At 44.4% G+C, this 16,919-nt stretch overlaps 1 protein-coding gene across 3 annotated transcripts in view; it reads right to left on the minus strand.

Annotated features, from left to right (window-relative positions):
* LOC122542172 (neurotrophin-4-like) overlaps nt 1-16,607 on the minus strand; it is a 70,108-nt gene extending 53,501 nt beyond the window's left edge. The window contains exons 1-2 of one of the 3 annotated variants that reach the window (XM_043679603.2): nt 16,149-16,607; nt 14,799-15,065 (exon numbers count right to left, since the gene is read on the minus strand). In XM_043679603.2, the coding sequence (XP_043535538.1) occupies nt 14,799-14,834 (36 nt within the window). In that variant the 5' untranslated portion in view covers nt 14,835-15,065; nt 16,149-16,607. Of the gene's footprint in view, nt 1-14,798; nt 15,066-15,175; nt 15,301-16,148 lie in introns of those variants that run through there. The other 2 variants (XM_043679608.2, XM_087978088.1) reach the window with 2 other exon arrangements.
* Nucleotides 16,608-16,919: the final 312 nt, after the last annotated feature.

Below are 16,919 nucleotides of genomic sequence, written 5' to 3' on the forward strand. Positions count from 1 at the left end.
CTGAAATAACTGCACTGAGGCAGTCACCGAGTCACCCTTTAGATACATTTGCACAGCGCATGGGCTCTGACCAGCCAGCTCAGAGCCAGTCCCTGGAGTGAGGAGACTCTCTGAACCTCCTGTTCATATCTGTCAGCCAAGGCTCCCTGGTTGGCCCAGATTAATAACCCCAAACCTGGAAATCACAGTCAATGAGACCCACCCAGCCCTGGTTCCAATCACACCACCAGCTTGGTCTGTGTGTGAGACTCCAAGCCCTCAGTACTCACAGTTCAAGGGATGAGCAACAGATGTTGACCTTTTGCCAGTGATGCCCAAGGAAGGAGGGAAAGTGCAAGACGCAACTTCCATTTCATTGCCCACCCACAGGGATTTTGTGAATCACTAAAGGGTGCCCAGTGCAGTTTGCCTAAATGCCTCTAGCATCTGCCAGGCTTCCGCTACCTTCCATCTCAGAGACCAGCTGCATCCTGCGACTCCTGTGTAAGAATCAAAATGCAGGAATACAGCAAAGTGCTTTTTAAAAGGAGGGATTTAATTGTAATCAGGTTTAAACTGTAGGCCTGCAACATTGCAGGTTTTAGTTAAAACGTCGTTATTAAAAACATTTATTGAGCACTTTTATGTAATGAAATGTCTTCAAGACCCTTCATAGGAGTTTTATACAACAAACATACACTGAGCTACAGGGAGATATTAAGTCAGATGATCAAAAGCTTGCTTGAAGAGTTAGGCTTTAAGAAGCTTCTTAAGAGCAGGGGAGTGAGAAGGTGGAGAGCTGTGTGATGGCAGTTCCAGAGTTGGGGCCCCAAAGACACAAACACTAACGGTGGAGTGATTAAATACAGCAGATGCTCAAGAGGCTAGATTTAAAGAGAGCAGATATTCCGAAGCTGAAGAATGTTCCAAAAAAAGGGAGGTGCAAGGCCATGAGTGAATTTGCAAAGAAGGCTGAGAGTTTTAACGTCAAGGGATTGCCTGACCTACAGCCAACTTGGGTCAGCGAGCAAAGGGGCAATGGGTACACAGGATAGCAACAACGTTCAGTTGATTTGATTACTGTCACATGTATTGAGACACAGTACAAAGTGTTATCTTATGTGCTTTACAGGCAGATTGTACTATACAAGTGCATCAGGGTAACAGAGTGCAGGATACAGAGATACAGCTGCTGAGAAGATGCAGAGAGATAACAACATTAACATCAAAAAGGCCCATTCAAAAGTCTGATAACAGTGAGGGAGAAGCTGTACTTGCATCTGTTGATACATGTTTTTAAACCTTTGTGTCTTCTGCCCAAAAGGACAGGGTGGAAGAGATCTTTAATTATGTTGGTTGCTTTTCTTATGTAGTGGGAAGTATAGATGGATTCAATGGATGGGGGGCTGGCTTGTGTGATGGACTGGGCCAAACCAGGCTGTGATGCATCCAGGTAGGATCTTTTCTGTGGTGTATCGATAAAAAATTGTAAGAATCTTTATGGATAAGCTGAATTTCCTTCACCTTCTGAGGAAGTAGAAGCATTGCTGTGCTCTCTTGACCATTGCGTCAACTTGGTTGGCTTTGTGACTTGCCTCTCTTTCCGCTGTTTACACAGCATTTCACACAAATGCAATCAAATCAGATAATCATGTCCCCAGCTGGCAATGCACTCTGAGGAAGGGGGCTGCAGACTGCCAGGCACCAGCTGTGGCTGAGTGGGTAGCATCTCACACTCGGTCAAACAGGGAACCTGACCTTGAAATCCATAGCAATACTACAAGGCAGTACTTGAGAGAGAGCCGCCCGGTCAGAGGAGCTGCCTTTAAGAGGGTGAATTTCACCCATCAACCAGCATGACTGCAAAGAGATGATCTGGACATCTCCATTGGCGGGAGGTGGCTGTGTGTAAATTGCCTGGCTGCATTTAGTTCAGAAAGCAATATTTGTAAAGTGGACCACATGACAGATTCTCCTCCAAAATGCCATGTGACCTGCTATCTCATTCAACTGATCGCAGGTCCAATGTGAGGTTACAGGTATTTTCTAATTAAACTGTTCAGAAACATTATTATACACTCCTCTGGAGCAGCTGGGACTTGAATCCAGGCATCCTAGCTCAGAGGCTGGGCTACAATTGCCCTGAATTGGTCATATGATCCACTGCACCATCTTATTTCCACCATCCTATGAGGGAACTGCCTGACAGTATTATTGCTGGACTGTTAATCCAAAGTAGAGAGAGTGTGGTGCTGGAAAAACACAGCAGGTCAGGGAGCATCCAAGGAGCAGGAGATCGACATTTCAGGCATAAGCCCTTGATCCAGAGACCCACATAATGATCTTGAGTTTGAATCTCACCACAGCAGATGGTGGAATTTGAATTCAATAAAAATCTGGAATTGGAGTCTAACGATGACCATGAATCCATTGACAATTGTCAGGAAAACCCCATCTGGTCCACTAATGTCCTTTAGGGAAGGAAGCTGTCGTCCTTACCTACACGTGACCCCTGACCTACAGCAATGTGTTTGACTCTTAACTGCACTAAATGCTGGCCTAGCCAGTGATGTCCCCATCAAGTGGATGAATAAATAAAACGCTAGACCTTTACTTTTCTTTCAATGGGTTGTTCAACTTTTCTACTTTGCCCTCTTCAAGATTGTCCTCTCCCAGGTGACCCTGCTACCACAATGGCTGATGGAGCACTGTAGCCTTGCCCAGTCCAGTCCCTAAGCTGACACAGACAGACCCTAGCACAGGGGTAGCTTCCCTCTCTCTTGCCCATCCATCACATCTCTTCACCCCAGAGATCGCACACGGTTGAGCTCAGTTCCCGCTGGTTTCCGGGTTGCAAGTTGTTTTTTGACTCAACCTGTTCTGATATGTTATTGCTGGAGCAGGCGGTACTTGAAACCAGACCTTCTGGGCCAGAGGTGGAGACATGACCACAGCGCCATAAGACCTTTCTGTTCCATGTTATTTTCAGCCACAGAGCCATTGGGACGCCTGCAGCCAGAGCTGTTTGCAATTGCGGCAAGAGAACATTTCTATTCAATGACAGGGAGCTCAAAAAATTCAGAACAACATTTAACCGCACACATTTCTTTAATTCTGGTAGTAGCCAATCCCTCTCAGAGGAAGAACACTTGCCGGACTATTTCTGGGAAGATACAAATAAAAAAACTGAAGAAGAGAGATCAACAACTCCCCACCTGCTCCATCTCTGTGCAGTAATCAAAAACAGGTTGCTCTTTACTTTGTTGTGTAGGAAGCTTTTAAATTTTTTAGTATGGGTCTGGCACCTCAGCTCAACTCCCAGCCACAGTCAAATTCGCATGCTCACCAAGGTCTCACGTGCCAAAAGACAGGCGCCTGTTCCTGGTGGACTCAGCTGACATTTCTTTCCCTGGGAATGGTGAGGTGGTTATTTTTAATGGTTATGGTTATTACAGACTGCTATTTATTATCAGTCATTACTGCTAGCCCTCTGAGCCTTGTCCCCGCATTCAATGTTTCCCAGATCATCTCCCGGTTTCCACAACCAACTCCAGCTCCATGCCTCTCCTGAACTCTGTACTTCCTGGTTTCTGATTTTAATTTTAATCATTTCACCTGGAGTACTCTCCGGAATGATACCTGGACTTTAGAGGTTAAATTATGAGCAGACATTCGATGAATTAGGCCTGTTTTCTCTCAAATTTAGAAGGTAAAGGGGCAATCAAATTGCGGTCCTCTTAGTGGCTCAGTAGGTGGAACTGCTGCTTCACAGCGCCAGGGACCCTGGTTTGATTCCACCCTCAGGTGATTGTCTGTGTGGAGTCTGCACATTCTCCCAGTGTCTTAGATTTAGATTAGATTAGATTACAGTGTGGAAACAGGCCCTTCGGCCCAACAAGTCCACACCGACCCGCCGAAGCGAAACCCACCCATACTCCTACATTTACCCCTTACCTAACACTACGGGCAATTTAGTATGGCCAATTCACCTGACCCTGCACATCTTTGGACTGTGGGAGGAAACCGAAGCACCCGGAGGAAACCCACGCAGACACGGGGAAAATGTGCAAACTCCACACAGTCAGTCGCCTGAGGCGGGAATTGAACCCGGGTCTCTGGCGCTGTGAGGCAGCAATGCTAACCACTGTGCCACCGTGCCGCCCACCGTGCCGTCTGTGTGGGTTCTGTCTGAGTACTTTGGTTTTCTTCAGGGACAACGCTGTCACTTTGAGGTTATATTGTCCTTTTTTTTTGAAGAAAGGTCCTAAAGGCAGAAGTGCCGAAGAATCTAGTTTTAACAATGGAAGGGGAGTGGCCAGTTCTCCCAGTTCAGGTTTTTTCTAGTTTGGTTTTGCAGTCACTAGATGTGAGAGTCCAGGGGAGATGCAAGCTTCAGTAAGGAACTCCTCTGACCTTCTTCTGAAATCTCTTTTAATGTTGTTCCATCCTGCCTATAAGAATCTGTGTTTGAATATACCTTTTTTGCCAAGCGGTGTGTTTAAGGGATGCTACAATATTGGTTCGGTTAATTAATAACAGTTACTGTATTGGGTCGGTTAAGTTTTCCAACACTTAAGTTATTCTAAAGTCTGTTTTCTTCTGTTCATTTTTCAACTGTAGTGTTTAGACGAATTCTGTTTTGCTTAAAGCCAAGTGGTTTGACCAGTTGCATCATACCTGGAATATCCACTTCACACCAGCCTTTAAAATAAGAAAACATTAGGGTCTAGGCTACCTTCTAGCATTATTTAGAGGTCTGGCCTGGTCTATTACACTCCCACAGTCCAAAGATGTGCACGTTAGGGTGGATTGGCAATGCTAAATTGCCCATGGTGTTCAGGGATGTATAGGCTCAGTGGGCTAGCCATGGGAAATGCAGGGTTACAGGGATAGGGTTGGGTGGGATGCTCTGTGGAGGGTTGGTGTGGACTTGATGGGCTGAATGGCTTGCTTCCACACTTTAGGGATTCTATCATGTTAACAGGAAGAGAAAGGGTAGATAAACATAAACTATTTGCACTGGTTGAAGATTCTAGAACTAGGGGCATAGTCTAATAATTAGGGCCAGACCAGTCAAGAGAGATGTAAGAAAGCACTTCGACACACAAAGAGTAATGGAGGTTTGGTATCCTCTTCTTCAAATGGACATCGATGTTAATTCAATTGTTAAAATTTAAATTTGAGATGGATAAATTTTTATTGATCAAAAGCATCAAAGGATATGGATCAGGCCAGAGATCAGCCATGATCTTATTGAATAGCGGAATAGGGTTGAGGGGCTGACTGGATCAGAGTGGTGCTGGAAAAGCACAGCAGGTCAGCCAGCATCCGAGTAGCAGAAAAATCAACATTTCGGGCAAACGTCCTTCATCAGGAATTCACCACTCTCACCTGGACTCTGATCTCCAGCATCTACCGTAACCACTTCTGCCTCGAGGGGCTGGATGGCCAACTCCTGTTCCTACGTTCTAGAATTCCCTCTCCAGACCTCTCTCTCCTCCCTTACAACACCTTGTAACCCACTAGTTTTGACCCAGTTCTGGATCTGCCTTACAGGATAAACATCAGGAGAGATAGAGCCAGTAACTCAAGAATGAGGGTGATGGGGGAAAGAGATACTCACTGACAGTATGAGGGAGCTGGAGAGCATCAGTGAGGATACGACTTAAACACAGAAGATGCTACAAATACTCAACAGGTCTGCCATCATCTATGGAGTGAGGAACAAAGTTATGTTTAAGGTTGCCAGATGAAGTTCTGGTGAAAAACCAACGACCTGAAATGTTACTTATGTTTCCCTGCCTTCAGACACTGCCTGACCTATTGAGTATTTCCTGCATTTTCTGCTTTCCTTTCAGATTTTTAGCACCTGCAGTACTTTGTTGCTGCATCTATTGTCAGTTTACAGAGACTCATCAGATTATGAGTCATTTATAACAGCAAGGAGGCCATTCTGCCCATTAGAGCTATGCCAGCTCTCCAAGGAACAATCCAGTCAGTCTAATCTGGTAGCCCTTTTAAAGTTAATTCCGTCCAGTGGCCATCCAATTTCCCTTTGCAAACACACCCTCTTAAGCAGTGAGATGAGGATATTACCACTCACTGCATAAAGATACACGCTCTCACATGCCTTCCTATATCTCAGCCAAACATTGAAAAGCTACCCTGAAACCCATCCATGCTGCTATGAAACACAACCATTTCACTGACGTCATTGAACAATAGTTGAAGATTTCCAGTTTTAGTTTCAGATTTACTTTAACCCTGTTCCTGAGGATTGCGCTGTTCCCAGATAAAACTAGAGCTCAGTGAGAAATAAAACTAACAGTGAGAGATTAAAAATTTTCAAATAAATCTGTTAGAAGTAAAGCTCAAACATAAAATCACAACACATGCTACTTTGGTGGCCTCCAAACTAATAACCAATTAAATCTTAATTCTTTGATAATTCTCCGCTTCCATCAAGTGAGATGACCAAAGGATAGCAGGAGTCACAGAACTAAGGTAGGTCAATGCTGTTAAGCTGCAGATCAGCCATGACCTAATTAAATTGAGGGGCCGAATGGCATCTTTCTGTGATGGGATTTAGAGTTAATGGAGATACACTATTGGGAACAACCGATACCCAAGCTAGATGGGTCAAAGAATTTCAACATGAAATTGTCGCCACTGTTTTGATAATTTCTAAGGTGTAAAAATTCTAACTACCTCAGAAAGGCCCCCACACCCCGGTTATAACCTCTTCCAACGTCTTCCATCAGGCATAAGATACAAAAGCTTAAACACAGGGACCAACAGATTCAAGAATAACTTCTTCCCATTGTTATTAGACTTCTGAATGAACTTCACAAAACTTCAAATCTAATGTCGATTTTGCTTTTTGTGCACCTTCTCTGCAACTGTACCTTTGTATTCCTCATTCTGTTCAATCACCCTACTTCCTTTGTGTGTCATTATCTGCTTATACTGCACATAAAACAAAACTTTTCACTGTGCCTAGGTACACGTGAAATTAATAAACCAAATCCAATCATAAAATTCTCAATGCAGCCATTAATGAGTCACAAAGCAAAACCAGCAATTGCTGGAGAGACTCAGCAGTTCTCAGAAAGCAGAGTTAACTTTTCAGGTCCAAAACATTAGCTCTGTTTCTCTTTCCCGAGATGCTGCCAGACGTGCTGAGTGCTGTTTTCATTTCAGATTTCCAGCAGCCCCAGTTCTTTGTTTTCTGAAAATGGAGTCATAATCGAGAAGCTTTGAATCTTTAGAGAACACAGTTGTGTTTTCCAGACCATTTGTGTTCACCACTGTCTTGCTTCTGATTCAAAGGATTCAAGATCTATTCCACAGCCCGAGAGTAAATATTGAAGCTGATGCAGCCTGTGCAGCACGAGGGAGCACTGCACTGTCAGAGAAATTGTCTTTCAGATAGAGTGTTGCAACTATGTCCTCTTTACTCACGCATGATTTCAAAGCAGCAGAGTTCAAAGCTAACAGTCATCTAACATCTTTAAGAGATTATCTGGTCATTATTTCATTACAGTTAATGGAAGCTTGTTATCTGCAAATTGGCTGCTGTGTGTTACACATCATGACAGTGACCAGTCTTCAAAAGTACTTAATTGTCTCAGACGCATGTTTTGAGACTGGAAAGGGTGCTATACTAATGCAAGCCTTTGGATGTTTTCACTGCCAATCTTTGGATAAGGCATTCACAATTTTTCATGTCCCTTCAAAAAACTATTGGGGTCCAGATGGAGAAGTACTTTTTAAATGGTGAAAATACCCCAATTCCATATTTTTGATATCAATAGCTGGTGTCTTTATGACAATGGATGCCTTCCCATTCTCTCCATGAGCATTTGTCCCTTTTCTTTTCTCGGTTATCTCCTCGAGCTCTGTAACTCTCAGGAAATCCCTGCATTCCTGGCCTCTTGAGCAACTCCAGTTTCAACTTCCTCCACCAGTGGTTTTCAGCTACTTGGTCCAAACTCTGGACTTCCCTCCCTAAATCTCTCTATCTTTCTTTGACAATGCTCCTTAAAATCTACCCACATTGACTGAGCTCTTCAGCCACTGGGCCCTAACATCATAAGTGGCTCAGCTGTCTCATAGTGCCAGGGACCTGGGCTCAATTCCACTCTTCAGCGACAGTCTGTGTGGAGTTTGCACATTCTCCCTGTGTCTGTGTGGGTTACTCTGGGTGCTCTAGTTTCCTCCCACAGTCCAAAGGTGTGTACATGTTAAGTGGAAATGGGCTAAATTGCCCATAGTGTCCAGGCTAGGTGGATTAGCTATGGGAAGTGCAGGGTTACAGGGTTGTGGTGAGTCTGGGTTGGATGCTGTTTGGAAGGTCAGTGTGGACTCAATGGGCTGAATGGCCAGCTTCCACACTGTAGGGATTCTAAGTTTGATTGCACACTTACTTTGATGATTCCGCAGTCTAGTAAGGCGTGTTCCCTACTTCTGAACTAGAAAATCCATGTTCAACTCCCACACTAGGATGTGATGGTCAAGGAAGGCGTAGCAATAATGTGGCCAAACTGGTTAAGTATTAACCTTCAAATACTTATGGCAGGCAGTAAGAGTGGGTGAGTTTTCTGGTCAGCCATATGATGGAGGTAACTTTCAAGCTTCTACACGAATGAAAGGGTCTGTTTCTGTGCTGTATATCTTGATGACTCTATGAGTATCCGAGGCACCATGCTGCAACATGCAGGTACAATATGCATGTTACCACAGCAACTCGATTCCTTGAATGAATCGGAACATTCCACCACCACGGCGCATTTGTTCTGCTGTACTAAAAGGGCTATATAAATGCTAGTTGTTGTTGTTATTGCAACCAGACATTTTAGGGCAATTTAGACATGATCAAGAGCAGAAACACTCACAGCTGAGCCACAACATGCAGCCTCAGGACATGGAGGGGAACTGTGCCCCACTCCAGCAGCTAAAAGTCCAATTAAATCAGCACAGACGCAGGGAACAGAAACTGGGATTGGGGCCTGGCACCTTCCTGATAAAAGAACAAAGTGCAGATGCTGGAAATCTGAAACTAAAACATACATTGCTGGGGAAACTCACTTTCTGAAGAAGGACTCAAAACGTTAACTCTATTTTTATCTCCACTGACGCTGCCAGACCGGCTGAGCTTTTCCAGCAACTTCTGTTTTTGTATCTGATTTCCGCAGTTATTCCAGATTTTATTTCCGTTTTTGTTCCTTCACTGCTCTGGCTCTGTATTACTCCAGGTACCAGTCACTGATTCACCATGAGGCCAGGGGAACTTTGCATGAAAACAGACCACAAGGATGATTTGGGGGCGATTCTCCTTTTGGGGAGAGGTGGGAACTAGGGAAGTTTAAAATAATGGGTCTTCCATTTACATACGAGGATAAAGAGAATTATTTTCTGTTGGGGACTGAGAGTCTTTATAACTCCCTTCCCCAGGGAGCAGTGACGTTGGGGTGGTTGAATACTTTTAAGGTGGAGGTAAATAGATTCTTGACCAACAAGGCACTCAAAGTGTATTGAGGAGTAGGCAGGGAAGTGGATGAGATTGAGATGAGATCAGCCATGATTGTACTGAATGGAGAAACAGGCTGGAGGGGTCAAATTGCCCTCCTGCTTTGCATGTTCATATATCAATTGTCACATGCATGACAAACTAAATCAAGCCGTAGTGAAAGGATGAGACAATGCGTTTGCTAAACCAAAAATGTAACCTCCACGGGAGTTCCACCTTTCAACCCTGTTCTGCCAATTGGAGCATGTCTGATCTATATCTCAGGCCTATTTACTCCCCTTCATCCACATCCTCAACTCAACAAAAACTTCCATCTTTAAAGTTTCACTTCATCCTCAACACCTAGCCTTTTTGGGAGAGAGTTGCAGATTTTCACTGCCCCAATCTGTGGAAGTACTCTTCCTGATTTTAGCTCGTTCTAAGGTTGTGGCTCCTTTCACCCCTTGACTCCCCCCGCACCCTCCAACCAAAACCTCTCCCCACCTTCACAGACCCTCTACCCGCCCATCTCAGTTCTGGACTTTCTCATGGTTAGCACTGCTGCCTCACAGCACCAGGTGACCTGGGTTCGATTCTATCCTCAGGCAACTGTCTGTGAGGAATTTGTTCATTCTCCCCATGTCTGTGTGGGTTTCCTCTGGGTGCTCTGATTTCTCCCACAGTCCAAAAGATGTGCAGGTTAGGGTGAATTGGCCATGCTAAATTGCCCATAGTGTCCAGGGATGTGCAGGCTAGGCAGATTAGCTATGGGGAATGCCAAGTTACAGGGGATAGGGTGTGGGAGTGGGTCTGGGTGGAATGCTTTCTGGGGGGTAAGTGTGGACTCGATAGGCCAAATGGCCAGCTTCCACAACTGTGGGGATTGTATGACTCAGAGGAAATCGTTTCTCTGTATCCACCTGTTGCATCTTTCTTCAACTCCTCAGTCAGATTAACTTTCAAAGTCTTACAGGCAAAGGAATGCATACAAAATTTGTGCAACTCCTCCTTACAAATTATCCATCAAAGGCCCAGTATTCTATTGAAACTGGACCTCGTTCTCTCATAAAGCGACTTAATCCCCAGGGCTGACAAAGTTCGATACTACAGGACCTGAGCATGACCTTCGCCTTCGGTAAGGGATTATTAAACTTGTTGATGGCACTATACCAATGAAGTGTTTTAAAGCAGTTATCTTATAATTGTAACCACAACATTTGAACAACATAATATTCCCACTCATACAACTTATATGTCACAACACAAGCAAGTATCAGAGTGGTTAATGTGGTTATGAATGAAGTTCTGAGTGGATTCACCAAGCCCGTCATAAACCTAATTTTTCTAACCCAAGTACTAGCTATAAATATTCTTGGACTGAAATAAGGATTTATGTATATATCTTGCCTTTCATTGTTACAGGGTGTTCTCCAGCCAATGAAATATTTTCAAAGTGTGGTGTTGGATTAGAGAGAACGAGGCAGCCAATTTGTACACAGCAAGCTCCCACAAACAGCACTGAGGGAACAGCTCAATCAGTCTGCATGGGCCGAGAGAAAACTGCTATATCCAACTTCAAAAACAATGGCCATGGGATCTTTCACAAGCTGCAAAAGGTCAGGTGTGGCTTCAGTTAACATTTCTAAATGAGGGGACAGCATTTCTAACCGTGTAGTACTCCTATGGAAGATGATCTCATATAAAGTCTCTTCTTCATGAACCCAATGTGTGCCACATCATTCCACTTACTACTGTTCAAATGGCTCAAGCTATTACTGTTTCATGTCTTTGTCATTATTTACTTGAGTAGCGCAGTGGCTCAGCGGCTAGCACTACTGCCTCACAGCGCCAGGGACTTGGGTTTGATTCCAACCTCGGGTGACTGTGTGGAGTTTGCACATTGTCCCTGTGTCTGTGTGGGTGCCCTCCCACAATCCAAAAATGTGCAGGTTAGGTAGATTGGTTCAGGGGACACCATACAAGCTATGAGCTGTGCCACTCCTGCACTGTGGGACAAAGCCATGTGGACTTACAGATCTTAGATTCAACTCCAGGATTGGGCTGAATTGCCTTCATTGCTCAGTGCATGGAGTATAGGAGTTGGGATGTCATGGCGCAGCTGTACAGGAGATTGGTTAGGCCACTTTTGGAATACTGTGTTCAGTTCTGGTCTCCCTGCTATGGGAAAGAGGTTAAACTTGAAATCGTTCAGAAAATATTTACAAGAATGTTGGAAGATTCGAGCTATAGGGAGAGACTGAATAGTTTGGGAATAGACTGAATATTTTCCCTGGAGTATCAGAGTCTGAGGGGTGACCTTATAGAATCGTGAGGGGCATGGATAGGGTGAATAGCGAAGGTCTTCCCCCAGGGTGGGGGAGTCCAAATTTAGAGGGCACAGGTTCAAGGTGAGAGGGGAAGATTTATATGGGACTTAAGGGGCACTTTTTTATGCAGTGGGTGGTGTATGTATGGAATGAGCTGCCAGGGGAAGTGGTGGAGGCTGGTACAATTACAACATTTAAAAGGCATCTGGATGGGTATATGAATAGGAAGGGTTTACAGGGATATGGGCCAAATGCTGGCAAATGGGAGTGGGTTAATTTAGGACATCTGGTTGGCATGGATGAGTTGGATTGGATGGTCTGTTTCCATGCTGTACATCTCTATGACAGATCTGAGCTGAAGCAGGATAGGAAACAGATGTGAGGCAGGTTCGTTTGGTGCAGTGGTAATGACTCTACCTCTGACCCAGGTTCAAAGCCCAACTTCTCTAGAGGTGTGTAATAACATCTCAGAACAAGTTAATGTAGACAATGTGTGTAAATCACACTTAACACCCATCAATTAGAGACATGGCAAATCAGTCAGGCTTGGTTTCTCTAATTGCTATCTGATAATTCCTACTGAATAGTGTGTATTGAAGGAATCAACTTTCCATGCCCACCAGATATCCTAAATTAATCTAGTTCCATTTGCCTGCATTTGGTCCATATCCCTCTAAACCCTTCCTATTCATGCACCCATCCAGATGCCTTTTAAATGTTGCAATTGTACCAGCCTCCACCACTTCCCCTGGCAGCTCATTCTGTACACGCACCACCCTCTGCGGAAAAAGTTGCCCCATAGGTCCCTTTTATATCTTTCTCCTCTCACCTTAAACCTATGCCCTCTCATTATGAACTCCCCCCACCTCAGGGCTATTCACCCTACATGATTTTATAAACCTCTATAAGGTCACCCCCTCAGCCTCCGACATTCCAGGGAACTTTTTTTATTCTTTTGTGGGAGGTGGGGCTGCGTGTCCATTCCTAAGTGCCCATGAATTGAATGATACAGGGGGCTATTTCAGAGGAGAGCTATGGGATAACTGCATTGTTGTGGGTTTGGATAAACACACGGGTGAAACCATGCAAGGACTGAAGATTTTGCTCCTTAAAAGAGCGAAAGTAAACCAGATGGGTTTTTATAACTGATGATGGTTGTCATGGTTACCAATGGGATGGGAGGAAGCAGCTACCTTGAACCAACCCAATGCTTTGAGGAAGGAAGTGGAAGAGGAGACTAGAAGTTGTTGAGAATATTTTTACTAAAAATATTGGGGAATCTCATGAGCCCCACTGAAAATAATACCCTGCTCAACCAGTGGACAGGTAACAAATTCAAATCCATTGCTGTAGCTGGTGGAATTCAATTCCATTATTACATCTGGAATTGGAAGCTAATCTCAGTAATTGTGACCATGATAACCATCATTGACGGTTACTAAAAAATCCATCTGGTTCATTCATGTCCTTTGGGGAAGGAAATCCGCAGTCCTTACCTGGTCTGGCCTACATGTGAGTCCAGACCCACAGCAACGTAGGTGTCTCTGAACTGCCCTCTGAAAAAGTTGAGCGAGCCACTCAACTCGAGGGGAATTAGGGATGGGTGACAAAATGCTGGCAATGCCCACATCCTGCAAAATAAGCTTCGAAAAGATAATAAAATAATCCACTCAATTGCACTGCCGTTCTGTTGGACCTTGCGGTGCCTGGGTTTTGATAGTGGTCTATCAGCAGCTCACAAAGGAGGCAGCATGTTCTCTCTTCAATCACCGGACAGTACACAGCTCATTCAACTCTGTCCAAATTGGAGGAAGCATAAACTCCACAAGTCATGACCCCTTAACCAATGTGGGATCTCAAAGCTTCTCGTGTCTCATTGCCTGTGGGAATGCAATTCCAACTCAATGTTCTGATGCTGCTTAACGTGCACCTCATTAGAAGTGGCCCATTATTAGGATAAAATTTCCCTGTGGGTAAGCAGCTTGATATATCAGGAGACCAAATGGCAGCTTTTCCAAACTGAAATCCTGCCATGAAAAGTCCCCAAACTGCTTTAAAATAAAATAATATCGCACCAACAGTTTTTACCAATCAGTAGCTGGGGGGGTGGCTTTCTAAAAGCACAGTCAGAAAGCAAAGCTCCCTGACCAGCAATGAACACTGCTTGACCTAGAGTTCTGCACCAAACACAGGCAGAATGAAGCTAAAGGCTTGAACCCATAGCACAGGCAGACCTTCCGGTGCAGCGCTGCAGGAGTGCTGCATTGTCAGAGGCACTTTGGTCTGGATGAGGGGCTAACTCTCTCCGCTGGACTTAAACGAACCTGCGGCACTATTTGAAAGAGCAAATGAAAGCTGGGGTGTGTAACCTGCGTCATTAGAGACAACAGACCTTCTGCTCATGAAAACATAATGTGGGACCTTGCGGTGCACAAACTGATGGCTGTGCTTCCTGCATTGCAAACTGCCAACTCTGCTTCAAAAGTAAGCCCTTCATTGGCTGCAAAGCTCATTGGGTAGTCCTGAGGCCACAAAAGGCACTATGTAGATGCAAGTTCCTTTGCTTGCAGTCTGGGACACAGACAGGCAGAAAGGTTGAGGGCAAACTCTGAAGCAGATTTAACCCCATCCAGAATGTTCTTTTCTCCTTAGAACCACACCTAGGGCAGCCCAAGAGCTGTGCAAATCCTACTGAAACTCTTGTAGGAGCAAATTACTGCCGATCCTGGAATCTGAACTGAAAACAAAAAATGTTGGAGATCACAGCGAGTCAGGCAGCATCTATGGGTGCGATCTCCAGCATTTTTTGTTCTCAGTCCATTAAACGCCGCTATCACTTGTGTGTAATTTTTTTTCAAACTGCCCCAGAACTCAGTCCATCTCACAAACTGAGGATGGCTGCTGCTCACTTAACTGGCCTGCACGTTTTCACAGTCTTGAGAAACAGAGACAGACAAGAGAGAGGGAGAAATTGCAAACCATACCTTGTGCAAAACCAGGCAGCGTTTGGATCCACACATTCTAACTGAGACATCAGAGGGGACACATCCAAAGCGTGAGACCCTGGGTAAGCAGGTGCTGAACAGCAGAGTCCCAAAGGCGCTTCTACAGCTTTCGTCCAGAAAGCTCAGGAGGGAGGAGAGGCTCCTTCACACACAACACTGCTCCATGCCTCCCAGAAACGATGCAATTAAAAGGTGAAAGCATTTAGACCAACCCCGAGACATCTGTAAACAGCAAACTGTTGCCTGCTACCAGATGAAAAGCTACATTTCAGCGAACACTGGGAACAACCCACAAATTTAAGAATCCATTTTTAAAAACCGCGTTTGGTACAACCTTACAAAGTGCCTGGCTGTACCTGAGTCTTGTTTGACTGAAGGAACGGGCGACGAACTGACCTCGCTCTCTCTCAAAGTAACTTTTCCTTCATAACATCCCTGGGAGGTGTAAGGAATGGTAGCCTCCGTTTCCAGTGCATGTTTCCAACAGACACAGTCTTTCTGAACAGGAACGGTGTCCCTACAAAAGGTGGGAGTCTCTCAAACTGAGCTTGGGAAGGGGAATGACAGGCCGACTCACGTTTCGCTATAAAATCTTTATAACTCGTGACTCCGCCAGGGATCAGTTTCAGAATCAAGCAACTTAAAAGGGGGGAACATCAAATAGCAGGATTTTTTTTTGTTTTTTTTCAATAGTTAAATGGAGGGGGATGGGGAAGAAAAAAAACTATTGACCAGTGGTTAAAGACAAATAGTTACCCACTCCCATTATTAAGTCTTCATTAATAAAATTTTCAAACTAGATTTTAACCAATATTATTTCAAAATTTCTGCATTTTTGCTGGGAAAATAGGTTTGATGTGATTAAGACAAATTCGCTGTACATGAGATACTTTCTCGTTCTCATTTAAGTTGGGAGAGTTTTAGAAAGAATATGTATCATAGATGAGCTTTACAGTTTTAAAAAAATTAAAGAGAGGTTGGGGAAGGGAGAGAGCTGTCGTGAGACAGCAGGATCCGTGAGGTTTATAAAATGGGAATACTGTATAGACTATGTGACCCAGAGCTGGGATAATGTATAATGCAGAACCATTAAAAAGCGCTCATATATTGAGACGTTCCATCCCACGACTATACAAGTATTAATGTCCTTTGTAACAACCCCGTGTAGTTTTTTTTTCAAAAAGGAAAACGCAATTAAATTAATGCAGTCATCCCTTATTCATAAAGTTATCAGTTTTCAGTATCATTAAGGGATAGGGCAGACAGGCACTCAGCTAGTTCACGTGTGTTTATGTATTATTAAAATAACACACACACATTAATTCTTACCGTCTGGGAGTTGTTCTAACAGCAAACGAGGCTTGGCTTTTGGATGTGTATATCAGATAGAAAATACAGACTCGCTTTAGCGTGGAGCTTCCTCGGAGTCCTGAATCTCAAACGAGTCGATTAGAATCGATCCGATTGCTCTGTCAGTCCTGTGGGGTGAAGTGGCCGAGGTGTTCCATGTCCACGGCTGTGAAGTCGAATCGAGTCTGGTCGAAACGCTGCGGACCACAGCCACCAATGCATCCTTCACACAGGGGACACACCGACACCCCCCACAACTCTGTCCTTCTAACACTGGAGAAGAACTTGCAACTTGTGTGGGTTTTTTTTTTGTTTTGGAAGGTGGTGTAGATGATGGGGGTCGGGAGGGGGCTGCTTTCCCCTCACAACTCCTTCTTACAAATCCAACACATCTCCGCCCCCACCTCCCCAAAACAAAATTGCAAATAGAAAGAGGCAGCAAAGCGAGAGAAAGTGAGAGTCTGTTTCAGCTGGTGACGTGTCTTCCAAATCCGCGCCCCTTTCAAAAGCAGGGAAAAAAACTCACTTAATTCCATTTGATTCCTATTATCTGCAGGGACACTGGGAGGGGGAAAGGTTGTGAGAAATCATCAGAGGTTACAATTTTCGAGGCAGTTTCTAAAAAAAATACTTTGGGTGGGGAAGGATGTTTTAAACAGTTTGAGAAATTTGAAGTTTAAAATGAGTCGAGTCAGTCCTGGAGTGAGTTTCACCTCGGGCACTGAGATGGTTAAGCTGACATTTTCTTTC

Source organism: Chiloscyllium plagiosum, unplaced genomic scaffold (assembly GCF_037043375.1).
Source record: "Chiloscyllium plagiosum isolate Xiang-an unplaced genomic scaffold, Cpla_swu_hap1 HiC_scaffold_33, whole genome shotgun sequence".
Lineage (NCBI taxonomy): Eukaryota > Metazoa > Chordata > Chondrichthyes > Orectolobiformes > Hemiscylliidae > Chiloscyllium > Chiloscyllium plagiosum.